Raw genomic sequence first — 19723 nt, 5'->3', positions numbered from 1 at the left:
CAGGTAAATGTTTTAATTCATAAATCTCAGGATTCTGTCTCCAAGTAATGTACACAATAGAAATGATGAATGAGAAGTCAAGTCAGCCTCTTAGATACCAAGGGTGAAAAATAAACTGAACAGTTAAAATGCCATTTTGTGACAAGATCTTCTTAGGCATGAAATTCCACTTAAGTGTTACACCCAAAATTCTGCATTTATCAATAATTCTATACATTCTTTTAATTTGTCTCACAAACATACAGTAATAATAGCTTTATAATGTTTGGAACAACCATTAGGTGATTTGAAATCATTGTTAACAGTATGAATGAAAAAGTGATAATTACTTGGCCCGAAGAGCAAGCTGGCGATCATTTGGACAAATCCATTGATCCATTCCATTTCCGAAAATGCTCTCAGCCATTCTGCAATATGATGAAAGCCAAGTGAATCTGTGGACACAAAAAAAAAACATTTCAGGAGAGGGGATCCACAATTTTTAAGAAATTAAAATTGGTGGGTGTCCTAATGCATTTACCATGAGGTGCGGCACTTCTATGAAAGCACACTACAGCCATCCATAAGTTAGGACTAGCCCACTGGCTCTCGGGCACTGAATGGGAGGAACTCAATGTAAAAGCAGGGATTGTAATTGCAATGATGTAGTAGCACAGTAGAAAGGCCATAAAGTGCCCAGGTTGTCAAGACACTGGTGATGTTATCTTTGATAACAGGCCACCACCAACAGAGGACTCTGTCATCCAGGACTGAGTACAGAGCTCTAGAGATAATTACTACAGGGCCAAAATTGTTAATTTAGAATACTGGGGAAGAATGAGAAGCAGGCATGACATCCCTCATGCTGCTGGATGGCAGCAAAGAGACTTGTTTGCTCTGAATTATAACCGCTATGTGTCCTGGATTTCAGGGATAAGAGGAAGCTGCTACATGATGACCAGAGTTGTGCAAGTTCACACCTCACATGAACTAGTTCAAAGTTCAGTTCACACATCTCAAAATGAATAAATTCATGTTCATAGTTCACCATTTCAATTTTGAACTAGTTCAAGTTCAGTTTATTTTGTATTTTTTAAGGAGTGGGAATACATTACCCATGAGTTTACCTTTTTCAATTTTACATGCCTTATATTAGGCTATTCTTGAATAATATACAATAATTATGAAGACTATTTATTTAAATACACTTTATTGAGTTATACCCAGCAGCAAACACGTATAACCATATATGCTAATATCCTCCTGGTCAAAAAAGAAATTAAATAGATGCAAGTATACATATAAATTACCGCTATATTTCCAACCATGTGACAACCATTGTGTAGTTGAACTAACCTATTACCCTGCCGGTCAAAATTCGTGTCACATATTACATGTCCAAAGGGGAAAATATAAAGTGGCCTTGTGAAGTACAGCATTTTCCTAAAAGTGAAAGCGGAGTTTCACCACGTGCTCATGTCAGCAGGGGTGCAGCTTAAGCACAAGCAGGCAGACAAAGACGGTGCCTATTTGATTTTACGTTATTTTTTCTGAATACAAATAAATCGCAAAAAAATTGTATGAAATAAATATCCGTAAAAAATCCACTTTTTGTGCTTATTCAAATACCGTATTCGGACTCGGCTTCACCCCTACATTACAGGGTAAGGCAAAACGTTTAATCTGGACCTAAAACAGGTCCAGAATGTCACATAAAGCTGAACTAACTCACGTTCAAGTTCTTCACTTGCAAATATGTTATGTTAAGTTTACTGTTCTTATAAAAATGAGCTTCTTCAATGAACTCACTCTTTTGAACTAGTTCAATGCACAACACTGATGATGACTCCTGGAGTTCTTTAGCCATTGCTGATTCCTGATCTAGTAGCAGGGCTCCATACCCCCTGGAAATAGTTCCAAGAAGAGTCTTTGTGTCTCAAGCCAGACAAACTTAAAGTTGAGAAAAAGTTGCCATGAGAAGAAGGAATATGAGCCAAACATAGAGAAATATACAACAAGTGAACATGAGCACTTCCGTAAGTACTTCTGGTTTCTCATTATCATATGTATTCTTTATCCTAGTCCATCACATGGCACACTTCTGCACATATGCACTCCTGGCCTGTTTGGAGATCACAATTAACTTGGCAATCTTTGTCTTTGTGCTGTGCGTGTAAACTGGTGTTAAGAAAACATGGGTTTACGACTTTATACCAGATTCATCCCAGGGGAAATAGAGTCAAAGAACTGGATGGTAGAAATGCCATCTTGCCACTGTCATTTCCTTCTTTCTTTCTGTTTCTTTTTTTCTATTATTTTATTGACTTCATTGCAGTGCATATAATGGAAATCAGTGAGACGTAAAGAACTGAAGTCTAAGGAGGTGAATACTTGTATAAGGATTGTAAATCTTATTCAGATAAAATCAACCACCCACTATTCATTTTAATTTGGCCATTCATTCTTTTATTTTTCCATCCATCTGTCCGTCTGTTTCAACTACAAGATTTTGTGAAGCCAGAGATTTTCCTTACAGTAATCAATGAGATAATCCTCAATGGATGATGATCCATCACTTGGCACACTTCATGCTTAACTTGGCAACATGGTTGTTCATGGAAATTCATTTGAGCATACTTAACTACACACCAGGGGCAGATAACTGCAGTCAAGATGTTCTGATGTGGCCACCCAGCCCACATTCTTCTCTCAATAATAAATTGACCCTTGATATGCAGTAGAGCCATTCAAAGTGAGTTCTAACACAAAGCATTAGCTTAGTATCTATCATCTGTACATAATGTTAAAGAAATAAAGATCACAAAGCCAGCGAGATGGAGTGGGACAAATGGTAAAAACAGGACAAGGGAGAGATGAAGTATAGCAATAAATTAAATTTTATAAAGCACTGGAAAACACAGAGGTCTTTAGCCTGATTATCAGAACTGGAACTGCAGGAGTCTTACAGACAGACACATGGAAAGAATGAGACATGTGACAGCCGGCATACAGCGTAAACATCACACAAAACGTTTTCTTTTAATTGTCAACCTATACATACACAAGCATACATGCAATCGCACACCCCCTAAAGCTTCCCCAATTCACATGGGCAGTGTAGCCTACAGAGCAAGTTAGTTAGGATGGTGTTTTTTAAAGAAAGATGCTATATAACATAAAGTTTGTATGTTTGTAAACTCAGGCAATAACACACACACCTATTCAGTTGGTAACATGGCATTCTCACACACAGTTAATCAAGTTCAAGGTCACAAGGTCTGAGCCTACCCTGATAAACTTAGGCTTAAGGACTAATCAAGCTCTGGATGAGGCATCACACACGTGTACCCACTCATGTTCAATTGGGTATAAAGGAGGAAAACCAGAACTTACAAAATGTACATATATAAACAAGGTAGGCAAACAGTAACAGAGAAATCAATCCTACTGGTCATAATAAAAACAAAGTCATTGTAATTTACATTTACATTTACATTAGTATTCAAATCTGGCCAGACACGTGTCTGCACAAGCACAAACATGTACACTCAAACACTCAGTGGAAATTCCAGGAAACCAGTGAGCACTAGGAGTGTCATGATTCACAAGAAATGAAGATACATCATTATATAAAAATAACTGAACAGCTGGAAAGCTGCTATGATTTAGATATGGAAAGCAGTAACAATGGATATTTCTTCAGGAAAGAAACTTCGGACTGGTCTGTGTAAACATTTCCACATGATGAAAATTATACAGTCAAATTAAAGTATTATCAATTGAATCACTGATCTAACACTTGATTCATGTTTTATGATATTTGGAAAACTAACATAATGATCTTCTCTGTACTACAATACCACTGGCAGGTTTCAACTTTTGACTTTTCCTGTCAATTCCATAGCTGTATACCCAGCAAGAAGAGCACTGTGAAAAGTCAAAATGTTGATTTTGAGTCTAAAATTCTGTATTTGCACATTTTAGGCATCCACTGCTTTCAGAAGGATGTCTGTGTGTCAGGATGTGAGTCTGTGGATACAATAATTGATTAATCAGTTACTCAGTCTGAATGAAAATGAATACAGTTACCAGCAGGGCAAAGGGCCAGAAACCTCATGATCTGAAGCAATAAGACTCCAGTGAATTGCTCTCTACAGAGATAATTTTGTAGCACATACTGTATGTGCCCCATCTCCAGCATAATTGGGGAAGGAAAATATGCAGTACTGTACATTTTTTCATCGAGATATGATTCTGATATTTCATTCCACATCACAACATACGGGACTCTAATTTGTATCGCCAAAAGCATGAGTTTAATTCAGTTGCTGGATACAGTAGATTTTCAATTGTATGCTTGTCATCAATAGACCCACCAACATAATTGTTTGCAGTTTTAGTCAGTTTCTGATGTGATGAAATGATGAGCAGATTCACCAATGTGTTACATTCACACCAAGACACTACGTGTATACTTCAGAGTTGATATGAGGCATATCAAGAACACACTATAGAAAAAGACAAGTGGCAACTGCTTTACTCAGCTTCCTGTCCTTTATATTACTGTTAATTGGTGTTACGATTAAGAGCCTTGATTAAAAATGATGTACACATTCCATGACGCATTTGTGTTTTACTTTATTGTTTTAACAAATGAGTACAGCACTCTAAATTTTGTAACTGAATGTGTGCTAGGTGAAAATGAAAGCTATCACATTTCCCAGGGACCTGAATTCCGAAAACCTGGGACCTGAATTTAATTCCCAGCATGTTCACTATCTGTGTGGAGTTTATAAATTCAACTTGTGTCTTTGTTGATTTTTTCTAACTACTCAGGATTGCTCCTACAACCCATGACATACAAATTAGATAACTGGCATCTCTAATATGCCTGTTGTACATCCACAGCTGGCTCCTATCTTTTATCTGATGCTGCTAGGATGCATTTTGGAAGCATGCAATTCATGTGCCCCTTACAGTATTTATTTATTTATTAATAAGGACACTGATGCTCCAGATTGGCTCTTCTTTCTCATTTGTTGTGTTTCCAATGTTAGCCTACAGCATAGGTAAAGGTGAACCATCACTCTTGCATGTTTTTCAATGGAAAGTGTTACTTTGCATGACAGATCTAAAAACAACAATAACTATAATACTATGGAAATCTTTTTACACCTTTTCAACATCTTGCCTGAAGAAGTGGCCTGAGTTGCCTCGAAAGTTTGCATATTGTAATCTTTCTAGTTAGCCAATATAAGGTGTCCTAACCCTAACCTTAATTTTGCTTAACTTCTCCCTAAATAAATAATGGATAACACGGTACAATCCCCTAGTACTACACTGTTTTCTGCACCAGTGCATTTTATTAGTCAGTATAACATTTTATTCTTGTGTATTTCTTTTGGACATCACCTTTATTAGGAACTAAAAGCTCTTCAGACCACAAATAATTGTTGTGAAAAATATGGAAGGCTGTGATTACAATATATTTGGCTTACATAAACGGTTCCCTCTACTATCCAAGTTTATTTTCCCAGTGTAGGGGTTTGGGAACCTGATCAGTAGGCTAGAAGCAAGGCAGAAACATCACCTATGTCTCATAGTGCCCCCGCATTAACATTCTACTAAAGCAGGACAATTTAGGGTTCAGCTGGGTTTCATTGCATCTTCCACTTCCCTCCCACATCCTAAAGATGTCCTTTTTAGGTTAAATGGTAAGTCTGGGTTGACCAGGGTCTATTCCACAAAGAATTATTATCTCAAAACTTAGCAGAGTAAGCTAAGCTAAGTTTGTTTTTGCAATTTATGCTCAGTTGGTTCTATTAACAACAACAACATTTATTTATATAGCACATTTTCATAGAAATGATGTAGCTCAAAGTGCTTTACATGATGAAGAGAAAGAGAAAAGACAAAATAAATAAGAAAATTAAATTAGGGAACACTAATTAACATAGAATAAAAGTAAGGTCTGATGGCCAGAGAGGACAGAAAAAACAAAAGAAACTCCAGACGAGTGGAGAAAAAAAATAAAATCTTCAGGGGTTCCAGGCCACGAGACCACCCAGCCCCCTCTAGGCATTCTACCTAACATAAATGACCTCAATCAGTCCTCATTGTATTCAGGGTTCACATGGAAGAACTTGATGATGACAGTCATGTGAACTTCTGGCCTTTATTCCATCAATGTAGGGACATCACGATGATTTGATCAGGTGGTGGTGGCGCAGATTAACACAAAATGTTGCACGTTAACTCAAGATGGGTTTAGCCAATATGCAGTTTTTTAAAGTACAGGCATATTTAAGTAGCTCCAAGAAAGGATCACCAAGAACATCTATAATGGCTCAAAAAAAGACACAGAAAAGTAGAATATTTACAGATTGAGTACATGAGACAGTAAGTGTGAAGCTAATTGGATGCATGGTGTATTATAGAATGGCAGGGAAAAGTTTAGAGTTTTAATTCTTAAAATAGAAGTGAATGTAACAGAGACAAAGGTGGTCTTTACAGCAGTAGAGCAAGAAATAATGCTTGACTTAACCTGAAAAGTAAATGTTTCTGCTATTAAGCAAGAGAGAGAGACTGTGTCTCATTCCATAGCAGACTGATTAAATACCAGTACCTCACAGTTGGGTATCTGTACATTGTATAACTGAATGTTAATTCCATTAGTCAATTGAAAAATTCCTTTTATTGAGTTTGATTGTAAACAAGCTTGTTTGTGAACATCTGATTTCAAGTACTGAAAACTTAAAAACAAACATTTCAGAAAAGAAATCTCCTTTGGGTACTCCTTTGGAAACCTTTTGTCATGCTGATGCCTTTCCAAGATTTTCTACTGTGCCAACACTGTGGAAATGCGCCAGATATAAAGCAAACCAATAGGCAATGGTTGGCTGAGTTGGCAATGTGTGGCTTCAACTAAATGCATGTACAGTATAGTTATTGCTTTGCACACTCCCCAACCATAACCTGTCATCTATTGAGCAAAATTTCATTCTCCAGTTTTCAATAGAATATCGATGTTTTAGGGTCCCCTGATACCGAAAACATCAATATCTCGATGATGGGTGTCTGTCTGTATGTCACAGTTTCAAGAGAACAGTCTAGAGCTAAAACGGCTAGATGGAAAAATACCAAACTCGAAACATAGGCCTGTTATGAGATGACGATGTGCTGATTAGTTTTTGAGCCAAATCATGCAAGAGCAAAAGAGGCACTCTAGAGAAGCCCTCAAATACTGTAATTCTGCAATGAATTATGAATTCTTCTCATCAACTGCTATCGTAATGACCTATTTTATGATCAGAAAGATCAGCATCAGAGCAGTAAATAATTAATGAAATGTTATAGAATAGTTAGGGTAACAATGGTGCAAAGCTGACTGATGCTCACGTCTGAATATTTTTTGTAAATATAAAGTCATCTGGAAATGCCAAGGAGTTTGTAACATAAAACCCCAATAAATAACCCAAGTTTCCTTATCCAACAGAATTTCAAGAAATGTAGATGCCATAAATGATCCTATAGGGCTGCTGACAGCAAACTGGCTTTTTATACATTTAATGCAACCACAAACACCTGTAGGCAACTCCTCAGTAGGAGAACCAGACCATGCTTGTCATTTTTCTGTTTTATTGCCAGATCCTGACAACATATCAGTAATGGAAAAAGAGCAATATGAACTGTTATAAGAATTATAAAGAGGTTGAATGAAATTAATTATTTAGGTGTACAATTGAATCTATTTAATACATGTTACACTTTATTACTATATATAATCCATATAAATAATGTCATGACATATATATGAAAAATAGCAATGGATTTTTTTTCTAATCATTATTCACACTGGGGTTTTAAAAGCTCTACGAAGTACGTGAGCTCCCACTCCAAAGAAAGAAGCACACCATCCAGAAAGGTTTTGAAGTGTGCCATTTTTTTCTTGTACATTACATTACTTATGAATATTTCTATGCTACTTTTTGTTAGAATTGGAACTTTCTATAATCTTCAATTTTAGGTCCATGGAAAACTCTTTCATAACTTATTATTATTACTGTGTATGTTTCTCTTGACAAAAAAAGCAATAGGGACAAATAGCATAATAACTTGATATAATGGTGTAATAATGTGATTTATTATTAATTCTTGGCATTTTCATGTATACTTTATCTTTTATTGTTTTACCATTTTGCAGCAACATTAGATATGCTAAAAGAAAAACCATCTCATCAAGAATATGATGATGACAAATGACATAATTTAAATATTGTATATCATTAACTCTTGGCTTTCTCATTGTATAGGTTAGGTAATGTTTTACCACTTTGTGATGAACGTATCAAATTAATTTAAACGATAGTATAACTAGCTAATATATCAACATTAGATATGCTAAAAAAAGAAGCTCAACTTTAAATTTCTTTGAGGTTTTATTTCTCATTAAATGTGATTTTTATGAACTTTCAATTTACAACACTACACTAAGCTTTATCTTTGTTCTGGTATGGAGCAGCCTAAGAGATGACATTTAGTTGTCTCAGGTACCAAGGGTGACTTGCCCCAGTCCTAATGGTGGAACCAAAACCAGCTGAAATAAACTGAACAAGTCAATTTAAACTTATCTGACTTGCTTCTTTAAATACCCCCTTAGTGTGAATAAATATTGATGTGTGCAGGAATTTCCCCTGTGATGAAATGTGTGTCCTGACCGGGGGTAGACCTTGCTTTGCACACCCCCCATGACTATGTAATGGGCTAAGTAACTTTGAAAAATGAATAGGTTGGCAAATTAATAAAACAATATGGTTAGAACTGCTGCCTCCAAGAACATTGTTTAGGGATGGCACATTCTCAACTCTGCTCAGGTCTGTAGTAATTTTCTCCTACATCATGAAGACATGAACCTAATAGTTGAGTGCTACTTCCAAACTCGACAATATTTGTGAGTGTGACTGTGTCCATGAGAAAGCATACTCTGCAAAGTACAGTTGCGGCCTTCATCAATCAAACCCCATCTTAGCTGCCTCACATGTCTCCGGCCATTGTCACCCATTGTCAGTCATCCTTCCGTCATCCTTCCGCAGTCATACCTCAGATTCCTGGAGAGGACTCCACCATGCTCGTACGCACTCAACACAAATAATCAGTGGGGCAAACTAGCAATCCATAGCTGCTCCTTCACGAGGCCCAAGATTGAGCTTCCTTATCCCCACAAGCAGTCTTGCCTGTTTCATCTCACCACCCGATGCTGCTCTCTGCACACTCTGTTTCTGTTCTCTATGCCCATTTTTTTTATTTCCACCTCCTCACACTGTTCCCACTCCATCTGAACTAGTGTGGTGCTGAGGTATCACCCGTTGCATGGCTGCACTCGGGTCCTAATCTGGATCCTGAGTTGGTTTGTCGTGTGGTGGATGCGGCAATGTGCTCTATCAGCGTGTTCTCCTAACCTCTCCTCTCCTCTGTCTATTGTGCTGGCTCCTTTTAAATTGATGCTCCCAATGGGCCCCAGATATGAACGTGCTGCTCCGTCCAAATAACTAATGATGCACCTTCCTGACGGATACACTTGCACATGCTTTCTCAATTCGGCAGGCACCCACTGACCCATCGGTTCCTGGAGCGAAGCATGTTCGCTCACTCACCTGTGCCCAATTAAAGCCAGCACTTTACGGGGCACACTTATTTAAAATCAGAACATCACCTCAGACCACTCTTCACACACCCCACTCTGCAAGACTCCAGTTGCAAGGAAAGGAAACCTTCTCCCAGTTCAAAGCAACTGGTGATCCATGTCCATGGCGAGGCCCTACACCACACTAAAACCAATGAAACCACTAAAACAAATTCATTCATAAAACAAAACCAAAGCCCCACCCCCCCTTATAAAACCAGGACATTAAAAGAATAAGAACTCTAAAACAGACATTAAAAACAACCAATAAGAAAGTCAGTCCATTAAAAAGTTCAAAGTTCTTAAAAGTCCTATTCCGGCTTATATCTGTGGGTTCTTTTTCAAACAGTCAGGTACCTATCCGCTTGCTGTTTTTCTTACAGTCTTCATTCACCACTGCCTTGGCTTATCCTACCGCTGCCACCATTCGTGATGGTATGGGTCAGAGCCACACTCCCTGCTGCTTGGGGGAGCCTCTTGATCCCACAACTGTCAGTAATGTAACCAGAACAAGCCAAGCAAATCAGTATGTACATAGCAAGGAGTATGTCCTTTTATTATAAAAAAAAAAATCAAAACAGTGTCCACAGGTGCAATACTCAAAAGTTCAATAAATAAATAAAAAAGTGAAATTTATGCATTTAAAAATCCATCCTTAAATTGAGAAATGAAAAGCAGGAACAACTCAGGCATTGGGTCCTTAGTGTACAGTCAGAGGAGCCTAACACAACTCCATCCCTGTCTCCTCAGCTCAACCATTGCTCACTCAGCCGGCAGAGGCATCAACAGCCACAGTCTTAATCACTCAACCCCCATCTTAGCTGCCTCACACAGCTCCAGCCAGACCATCCAGGGTTAGTTATCCTCACGTTATTCTTCACGCTCCTGTAGTCGTACCTCGGATCCCTGGGGAAGACTCCGGTATGCTCGCACCCACTCTACTCATATAGTCAGTGGAGAGAACCAGCCCCTGGAGTGCCAATTCATTGCTCCTCCGTGGGGCCCATGATTGCATGCTGCCTTTCTCCCACTAGCTGTCTGGCCTGTCTCATCTCGCCACCTGATGCTGCTGTCTCCCCACATTGTTTTCGCTCTCCCTCCCCGTTTTCTTTTTTTTCCCCCACCTCTCTCTATTGTGCTGTCTCCTGTTAAATTGACTCTCCCAATGGGTGCATGCACCACTCAAGAAACTAATGATGCACTTGCCTCACTCAAGCAATCACATGTGCCTTCTCAATTCGGCTGACACCCCCCAACCCCATCAGTTCCTGGAGTGAAGAGCATTCCTTCACTCACCCGCACCCAATTAGAGACAGCACTTATTTAAAACCAGCACGTTGCCACGGACCACTCTTCACAGAGGTTCCTTGGGCAGAATGTAGAGCCAGGACATACTTGCCAGATTATATCTTTCACCTAGTTTTAGGAGCACCAAGGAATTCCCCAGAGAGACTTAATAACTGTTGATGAGGATGGGCACCCTGGTCGAATAGAAAATGGAAAGTGAATCAGCGAGTGCTTTTCTTATGCCTGCCGACTTAAATCAACTGACAATTACATTAAGTTTTTATTCTTGTAAAACATTTAGCACTAACTATATACCCAGGTCCCTGAGAAGACAAAAAACAAAACCACTGGTAACTGGGTTTGTTATAAATGACTAGCACCCTCTCCAGTATTTACATTTGCTCCAGGATATGAACTTGACTTTCACTTCACAAAGCAAGTAAACTACAGCTATCTTCAAACATAGACTTATTGTCTTCCTCACTGAACTTAACTCCCAATGACAACAAGATCTCTTGTGTTCATAATCTGAATAATCAACACATGTTTAACCAGACTTGTTTTGTGTATGGATGCACCTTCACCATGAATTCTTAGATCTTGTCGTTCAACAACAGATGTGTCATCCAGACACTGCACATGGGATACCTTCATCAGATTATCTGTTTGAACTTTTGAGTAGGAGTGGTTATCTTGTTATTGGGACCCTTCACCTAAGCTGCAATACACATTACGTAAGTCTGTTACAACATGAAGATGCATTGTCAAAAAGTGCAAACAGTCCTGAGGAACAGGTGTTCTGATTTTTCTCAACAGTGATATTTTATGCAGTTTGATTTTATGCCAGGGAAACGAATGATGCAGTCTTTGCATTCAGACAACTCATAGAAAAGCATTGAGAAAAAACAGAAAGGTGTACATATGGTGTTCATTGATTTGAAGAAGGCTTATGATAGAGTGCTACAAAAAGAAGTCTGGAGGCGCATAAGAAAGAAAGGAGTACCAGAAAAGTATGTGAAGATTGTCCAGAATGGAGTGAGGACTGGGTAAAAAGGAGTGTTGGGGAAACAGACAAGATTCCAATTAGAGGAGGTCTGTAGCAGGGATCTTCTTTAAGTCTTTACCTCTTTGATCTAATTATGGGTGTGTTGAGTCATGGAACAAGACTAGTTCCCCCCAGTGCATACTTTTTGCTGATGACATTCTCTTGTATAGAACTGGAAATGTGGATGTGTAGAGGAGGTTGGAAGAATGGAGAAGGGCTTTGGAAAATATATAAAATGAAGTAATGATGAGGATTCAGGAGTTAGCCTACAGGGAGAGCTATTGAAAAAAGTAGATAAACTTAAATACATGTATCTAGGATCAGTAGCAGCCCAAGATGGAAAACACGATACAGAGATAACCCATAGAGTGCAATACTGATGGAACAATTGGAAGAAGGTATCAGGTGTATTGTGTGATCAAAAAATTTAAGGTAAGGTTTTTAAGATAGCAGTAAGACCAGCAATGATGTATGGAGCTGAGACATGGACAGTAAAGGGAGTGCAGAAGAAGACGTTACATGTGGCGGAAATTAAAATGTTGAGATGGATATATGGAGTTACAAAAAATTACAGAATAAGAAATGAGACAATCAGAGGTACAACAAAAGTGGGATAGATATCTAAGAAGTAAAGAAAAGTAGGTTGAAGTAATATGGACATGTGATGAGGAGAGACAATAAATATGTGGGCAAAAGAGTGATGGGAATAGAAGTACAGGGGAAGAGAAAGTGAGGGAGACCACAGCAGAGGTGGATGGATAAAGTAAAAGAAGATCAGAAGGAAGAGGGTCTGTCTGGGGAGAAGGTGCAGGACCAAGCTGTATGGAGAAGGTTGATCAAACACATAGACCCCACATAGAACTAGGAAAAGATGAAGAAGAAGAAGATGCTCTCCCTGTGGCACACAGAAACAATGATAATCTCCCAGAAAGGAACTCTCTTGAGGCAAGACTGCACACTATATAAAAATAACTTTTTACATTCACTTGCATTTGTCAAGGCCCTCTTGGAGCCCACTGTCTTCTGGTATGATATGCCGTGACAAGCTGAAAAGAGGCATGAACGCTACAGAAAGGTTGTATAAAGCAGGGAATTGCCTCTCAACCTTGTTGGCCTACTACAAAATGGACACTTGAATTGCCACCGAAAAGAGTAACAAATGAGTAAAACAAGCAAGTCATGGCAGGGGGTAGCCTCCAAACACAATTGTATAACCAGCACTCACATGATTTCACGCCACTATGAAATTTTCCTTTTGGAATGCTTTAGACTGGCCATTGTTCTCTGGCACACCTTGAGAAAGAGAGAATGCTCAATTACAATCTTTGAATTCAGGCTCTACCTACTGCTGTGTGCATGTGTCCGGACAGGTCAGACTATGAAGCCTTCACACTTTTACCACTCAGGCCTTGCCAGTGATGATGCAGGGCATGATTACTGAGTACCACTCTAGGATATTTGGACCCCTGACAGTATAAAAGGCTAGCACAGGCAGGCAGTGTGGCCTAATGGTTAAGTTATGACAAGAAACCACAAGGCTAACTGACTTAATATGTAACTGATAACCTGTCTGTACACCATTTGTTATAAAATATACTGTAAATGAATAACTAATGTGTTTAGATTTTATAAAGTGACCACCTGTACCAATACAAATGAACAATTAACAGGCTGTCAGTATTTCTCAGCAGCTTGTCACCTTGTGAAGGTTGGCATTGCATTTTTGTTCACTTTGGAAAAAATGATAAATCTATTTTTAACTCGTCAGGTGCCCAATCTGGAATTGCTGTGCAAACTAAAACCTAAACTATGGACTGTAGGGGTGATTCAGCCTTGCCTCCATTTGTCTGGTGGTATGCAATTAGGCCCCATCTGCATGATAGTTTACTGCCCTTTGTATCTCCCTACTCATCTCATGCGGACATCTGACCTGGCCCCACCTCAGTTTGTGTATCTAATGCTTGTTAAACAACAGCAAGTCATCAGTCTCTGGGCAGATGGCCATTTGCCACTCCCTAACTACACAGCTATAGTCAGCCATTTGACTCTCACTACCACATCACATTATTATGTATTTCACCATTTTGCAGTTTCATCCCTTAGCTGTTTTTCAACATGCTTGTGCTCTGATTTAAGAGCCTCTCAGAGGGGATAAACATTAGGGGAGGCATAAGGTGCTGCCTAAAAGCTTTTCTATTTGAAATATAATTAATTACGTCATTTGCTACTTGCTTTGTTGCTGCTAGAATCAAAGGAACATGCACACTCAAAGCCCATGTCTCTGCCCTCAGATCCGCACAGATGAAGTACTCAGCTCTGTATCTCGCAAAGCCCTCGTGGTTAATGAATTCTGAGCCCAATGAGTCACATCATAGTCCTTGAAAGCTTAGGGGCAGATTGGCAGTGTTCCAAGGCGGTTGCACTACAAACCCCTGGCTGGATGGTACTAAAGGACTAGAGATGCAAGGCCCCTCTCAATTATCAAGTAAAAAATCAATTTTGCAGGCTTCTGTCTACTTTGTGGTGCACAAACCTAAATATGCTATTTAATAATTGAATAGAAATCTATTTCACAGAATGATAAGAGGCATAATTAACTGATTGTGGGATGACTTTTAGTATAGCTTTAAGAATTCTTGCGTTTGACTTTCACTGTAAATTTTGCCCAGTTTTGCAGCCGGTAGTGAGCAGAGTTGTGCAAAGTCAATGTTTGTGGAGTTTGCATATTAATATGTTATGCTAGCTAGTGATCTCTTATGGCTGTGTGCAAGTGTGTCAGATCAAGGGCTGGCTCCTGCTTTGGCTCAAGGATGACAGGATGAGCTTAGGCTTCTTGACACATGAAGTGGATTATGAGAGTTCAAGAGTAGGTGGAAAGTGGGATGAGTTTGAGACACACAAAAGAAATTCAAGTTATCTCGACCACAGTATGGACACATGGATATATTTATGACATCAACCTAGGATTTACCAAACATGAATGCAACCACATAATGTGTTTTTAGTTTGGTGTAAAGAAAAAGTGGGATAGTTTGTTATTGATTAAACCTGTTCACACTGAGCTAAAGATGGTCACAGACTGAGGGGTTACATTTATGAATCCAAATAGGAAAGGTCTGGGGAGCATCTGCTGCTTTCTGGGAAATGTGACATGAGCATTTATGTTTTTCATCTTGGTGAGCAATGGTTTCTACTTTGCAGCTCTTCAGTCTTTTTAATGATGGAGTCAAGAACACCGACTTCGCTGAGGCCTGCAGTAATCTGGCTGTTTTTTTCTGGATCCTTAGTAACTTCCTGAATTCAGAATAATTTTGAAAGGCCACCCACTTCTAGGAACATTCCTTCCTGTTTCAAATGCATTCCATGTGAGGATTGTGGACCCCACTGTGACTTGGTAAAGTTATTTTATAGCAATTTACTGACTGATATACAGTATATTGGTTTTTTTTTACAATCTCTTCAGAAATGTTCTTTGATCGTGGCTTGATTTGCTTGGTGAATCTTTATCATGAGTAATTGACTCTGATGGTGAGGATCAAAACAAGCAAATTTTTCATTGTCTGTAATCAACTCTGGCTGTGTTCAGTCAGCTGACTCTTATCCTTCTTTTAGGTGGATTCATATATCTAGGGGCACAGATACTTTCTAACACAGTACCAGCTGTTCTTGGATAACTTTTCTTATTCAGTAAATGAAAAAGATAAAAAACATTTTTATCTAATACTGGATTTTAGTTGTAGACCTAAAACCATTCAGTGTTAAAATTTGTAATAATATAGTGTCACACAGGTGCGATTAGGAAGCAGCTAAAGGTCCTGAATAATAGTAGTACCACCCAGACCAGTGGTACTGCACTGACTTTCTCTCTCAATCCTCTGCAGACCATCCACGGGAAATCCCGTACGCTTCCGGCGCCTATGATGACGTCACTTCCGATACTGGTGCCATTGATGGTGTCACTTCAGGTCCTGATGGCATCACTTCCGGCTCTGGCGCCGTTGATGACGCCACTTTCGGTCCCAATGACATCACTTCCGGTTATGGTCCCGATGACGTCACTTCCGGTCTTGGCCTTTAAAGCCACCATATTTCTCCTCAGTTCTATTTTGGATTCAAACCGGTGAAGAACTCAGTACGAATTACCCATTTGCAGCCAGGGCACAATATATGGGTGGCTGCTCCAAACCTTTTTCGATGTCTTTGGACTATTCTTGTGACAATAGGAAATTAACACCTTTTCATGGCACTGGATGTCAACTTTCAGCCTTAGAAAGGCAAACAGCATTATCAAAGATCTAAGCCATCCAGCACAGTCCCTTTTCTCCCTCTTCTGTTCTGACAAACAGCCCAGGACCATTAGCACTCAGGCCATTAAACTGAGGAACAGTTGTTATCCTCAGGTCATAAGTCTACTCAGCAGCCATATGCTGCTATATATCATTTGATGTTATATTTAGAGTACAGTGTAGAGATGCTTGATTTGTTTTTTGTATTCTTATCTGTTCCTAAATGGCCATACTTCTGTCTGGGGTTGGGCCAATGTTCAAAATTATCTAACTATTAGATATTTTTTGTCTTCATATAGACAGTTTTGTTCTATATCGAGATAATTGAGAATTAGGCTTTATTCATTCTTACAAGAACTAGAGAGTGACTTTCAAAATGACTTGGCAGACTATAAACAAAATATGTAATTTTGATTCAGAAAGGATTGCTGGGAAACACACATGCATAAGAGAAAAGATGTCTGTTAATGCAGAGCATGCTGTTACTTAAAGTCGGAAGCAAAAAAACAGCAATGGATGATCTCATGTCCAAAAAAAAAACTGCTATTTTTGAAATGAATGGTGAGATAGTTGATTCCAGTACTGCCTTTTGTCAACTGTACGTTAAAGTAAATCAGCACAAAGTATTCAAGTGTATGAACACTTTCTACCCTCTACCTCACAGGGCAGTTTTCATTTAGAAAAGCAGCAAAATTTTAATGAGAAAGTGTCAGATGGAAGGCTTACACTAATTTGTTATCCATTTTTTGACTCGAGGTAGGCTCCCACTTTACACAGTAGAAAAAGCCTCATTCAAAGACACAATTCAAGTACATTATTGAATCCCCAGTATGATGATGTGACTGGTCAAAAATACTTCAGAAAAGCAGCAGTCCCAGAAAGTGCAGTAAAATAAAGAAAGAGGTGACAGCTTTCACTGCAAAGAGCAGTTGACACAAATACCACAGATAGGCTTGTTTCAGTTAGGCTGCAATGTCAGTTCGCCTAATTGAGATGTGAATTTACATGCTTTTAATTAAGCCAGTTAGAAAGAATTTCTCTAAAATGTATTGTTTTTGTTAAGCTGTTTATTAATTTACTGTGAGTACTGGGATACTTTATATATACACATACACTTTTCTTTGCACCTTAATCATGACAAGTTGTCACATTATGACACACTGCACTGCATTTTTGTGAGATAATTAATGCTTAAAAAATAAAAGTTGAAAAGTAAATTTTGTGTTTTGAATAATTTGTTACATGCGGTGCATGTCCTTTTTGTAGTACTTTAATGTATATAAAATATTTTATGTAAATTAGAACTGAAAGTAGAACATGCATTCTTAATATCATAACCACATGAGATGGAAAGGCCCTTGTAATTTGATATTATCACTATTATACATATTTTCTTTTACAATTATCAACATCTAAAAATTCCTCTATCTTGGAATGGAGGATGCAGTTATCTGTCTGCTCCACAAGGTTTATTCTCACCTGGATAAAGCTGGGAGCACTGTGAGGATTATGTTTTTTGATTCCCATAGTGCCTTCAGGACCATCCAGCCATCACTCATAAGGAGTAAACTCAGGGATACGCAGGTGGTTGAGCCTATGGTCTTCTGGATAATGAACTATCTGTCCAATTGTGAGACTCAAGGACAGTGTTTCTGATATGAATGTGATCAACACTGGAGCAACACAAGGAATGGTTCACTCTGTACACCAGAGACTATAAATACAACAGCAGGTCATGTCACTTATAGAAATTCTCAGATGATTCTGCATTTATGGGGGGAGTCAGGTGGAGAACTTTGATGAAAAAAGAATTGTCTTAACCTTAACATCAGCAAAACCAAAGAACTGTTTATTGACTTTCACCACACCAAAGAGCCACTATGTCTGGTCACTGTCCAGGGAGTGGATGTTGGGGAGGTCCACTAATACAAGTACTTTGGGATCCACAATGACACAGAACAACTGTATAAAAAAGGCAAGAACAGGATCTTTTTTCTTAGGAGACTGTGCTCCTTTAATGTGGGGAGTGACATCCTTCACATCTTCTATAACTCTTTGGTGGTCAGTGTGACCAGTTCTATCCTGTGGTGCGCTGGGCTGCTAACATCACTTCAACAGAGGTCAAGAAACATTACTTGGGCTCCTTTATACCAACAGCAAGCAATACACCTGCATAATGCCTCTCTGTGACTGTGACAGCCAAGCCAGAGGTTTTCTTTCTTTTTAATTTTATTGCTTTATACTCATTCTGGCGTATGTTCAGATTAAAGTGTACATATATTTTTATTTACTTACTTACTTATCAACCTATATATGTATTTATTTATTTAGAGAGCTTCTGTAGTACTAGGGTGTTGTACCGTGTAAGCCGTTATGGATGTGGTGAAAAGTTAATCAAAATGACACCTTTTATTGGCTAACTAGAAAAATTATAATATGCAAGCTTTCGAGGCAAGAGCTTCTGTAAAAAGCCAAATAAAGTTCTATCTATCTATCTATCTATCTATCTATCTATCTATCTATCTATCTATCTATCTATCTATCTATCTATCTATCTATCTATCTATCTATCTATCTATCTATCTATCTATCTATCTATCTATCTATCTATCTATCTATTTGCCCAACCAAACTCCTATCACTAGTTGTTGGAGACACTCTGTCACAATAGTCACTGATATCAGATATAGGTTGCGTTTTTCACATGAAAATTTTGATGGAGCCACACTGACCTGGAAGAAGAGTTACTGTCAGAAGGGGCAAGACTATTCTATGAAGCCAGGTAGCGAGTGTGTGCACATGTGTTTGCATGTGTTAGTGAGTGAGTGAGAAAGAAAGGGAGAGAGAGAGATGATGAGGCACTTGAAGAGCAGAACTTACAAGACTCACTCATTGGTTTAAATTTATTTCACTGGGTCTGTAACCACTAGTGATCTTGGAAAGAATCCTGGCTTGAGAAGTTAGTGTAAGTGAGTGCAGATGGTGTTGCCTCTGACACATGGCAATAGTTATGGAAGATCAGAGTGGCAGTAGAGAGGATGGAGAGAGATCAAGGCCTCCAGTAAACTTCATTTAAGGGAGAGGGGACAGACTAGGCTACCAGTACCAGTGATAATAAAATGCAAGCCTAATAATGATCTATTAGCATATCACCATATAGTACAACCACCAAGGGACAGTTTAAAAAAATCAATATCAACATCAAATACTCAACATCAAAAGCATAAATGCAAATTAAAATTGATAAGTGTCCAATTTGTGCTAAATCCTACTAAGTAATTGACTTAAATAAGTAATGATTACTCAATAATTCTGAAATATTCACACATTTTTAGACTGGGTGATAAAAAATCAATTGTTGGGTCACTTCCAAGATCTCTAACCTTCAATGCCCAAAGCTGAACTGAAAGTTCAGGTTGCATGTGTACACACACAAGAAAATGT

The 19723-nt window shown here is 38.6% G+C and overlaps 1 protein-coding gene across 1 annotated transcript in view; it reads right to left on the bottom strand.

The window, feature by feature from the left end:
- Positions 1-19723, bottom strand: part of LOC114655850 (rab effector Noc2-like) — a 175021-nt gene that overhangs the window by 142440 nt on the left and 12858 nt on the right. The window contains exon 2 of the mRNA XM_051931247.1: positions 330-434. Within this exon, the coding sequence (XP_051787207.1) occupies positions 330-406 (77 nt within the window). The 5' untranslated portion in view covers positions 407-434. The remainder of the gene's footprint in view (positions 1-329; positions 435-19723) is intronic.

Source organism: Erpetoichthys calabaricus, chromosome 8 (assembly GCF_900747795.2).
Source record: "Erpetoichthys calabaricus chromosome 8, fErpCal1.3, whole genome shotgun sequence".
Lineage (NCBI taxonomy): Eukaryota > Metazoa > Chordata > Cladistia > Polypteriformes > Polypteridae > Erpetoichthys > Erpetoichthys calabaricus.
The sequence above is the reverse complement of the archived record's forward strand: the minus strand, read 5'-3'. Positions and strand labels throughout refer to the sequence as shown.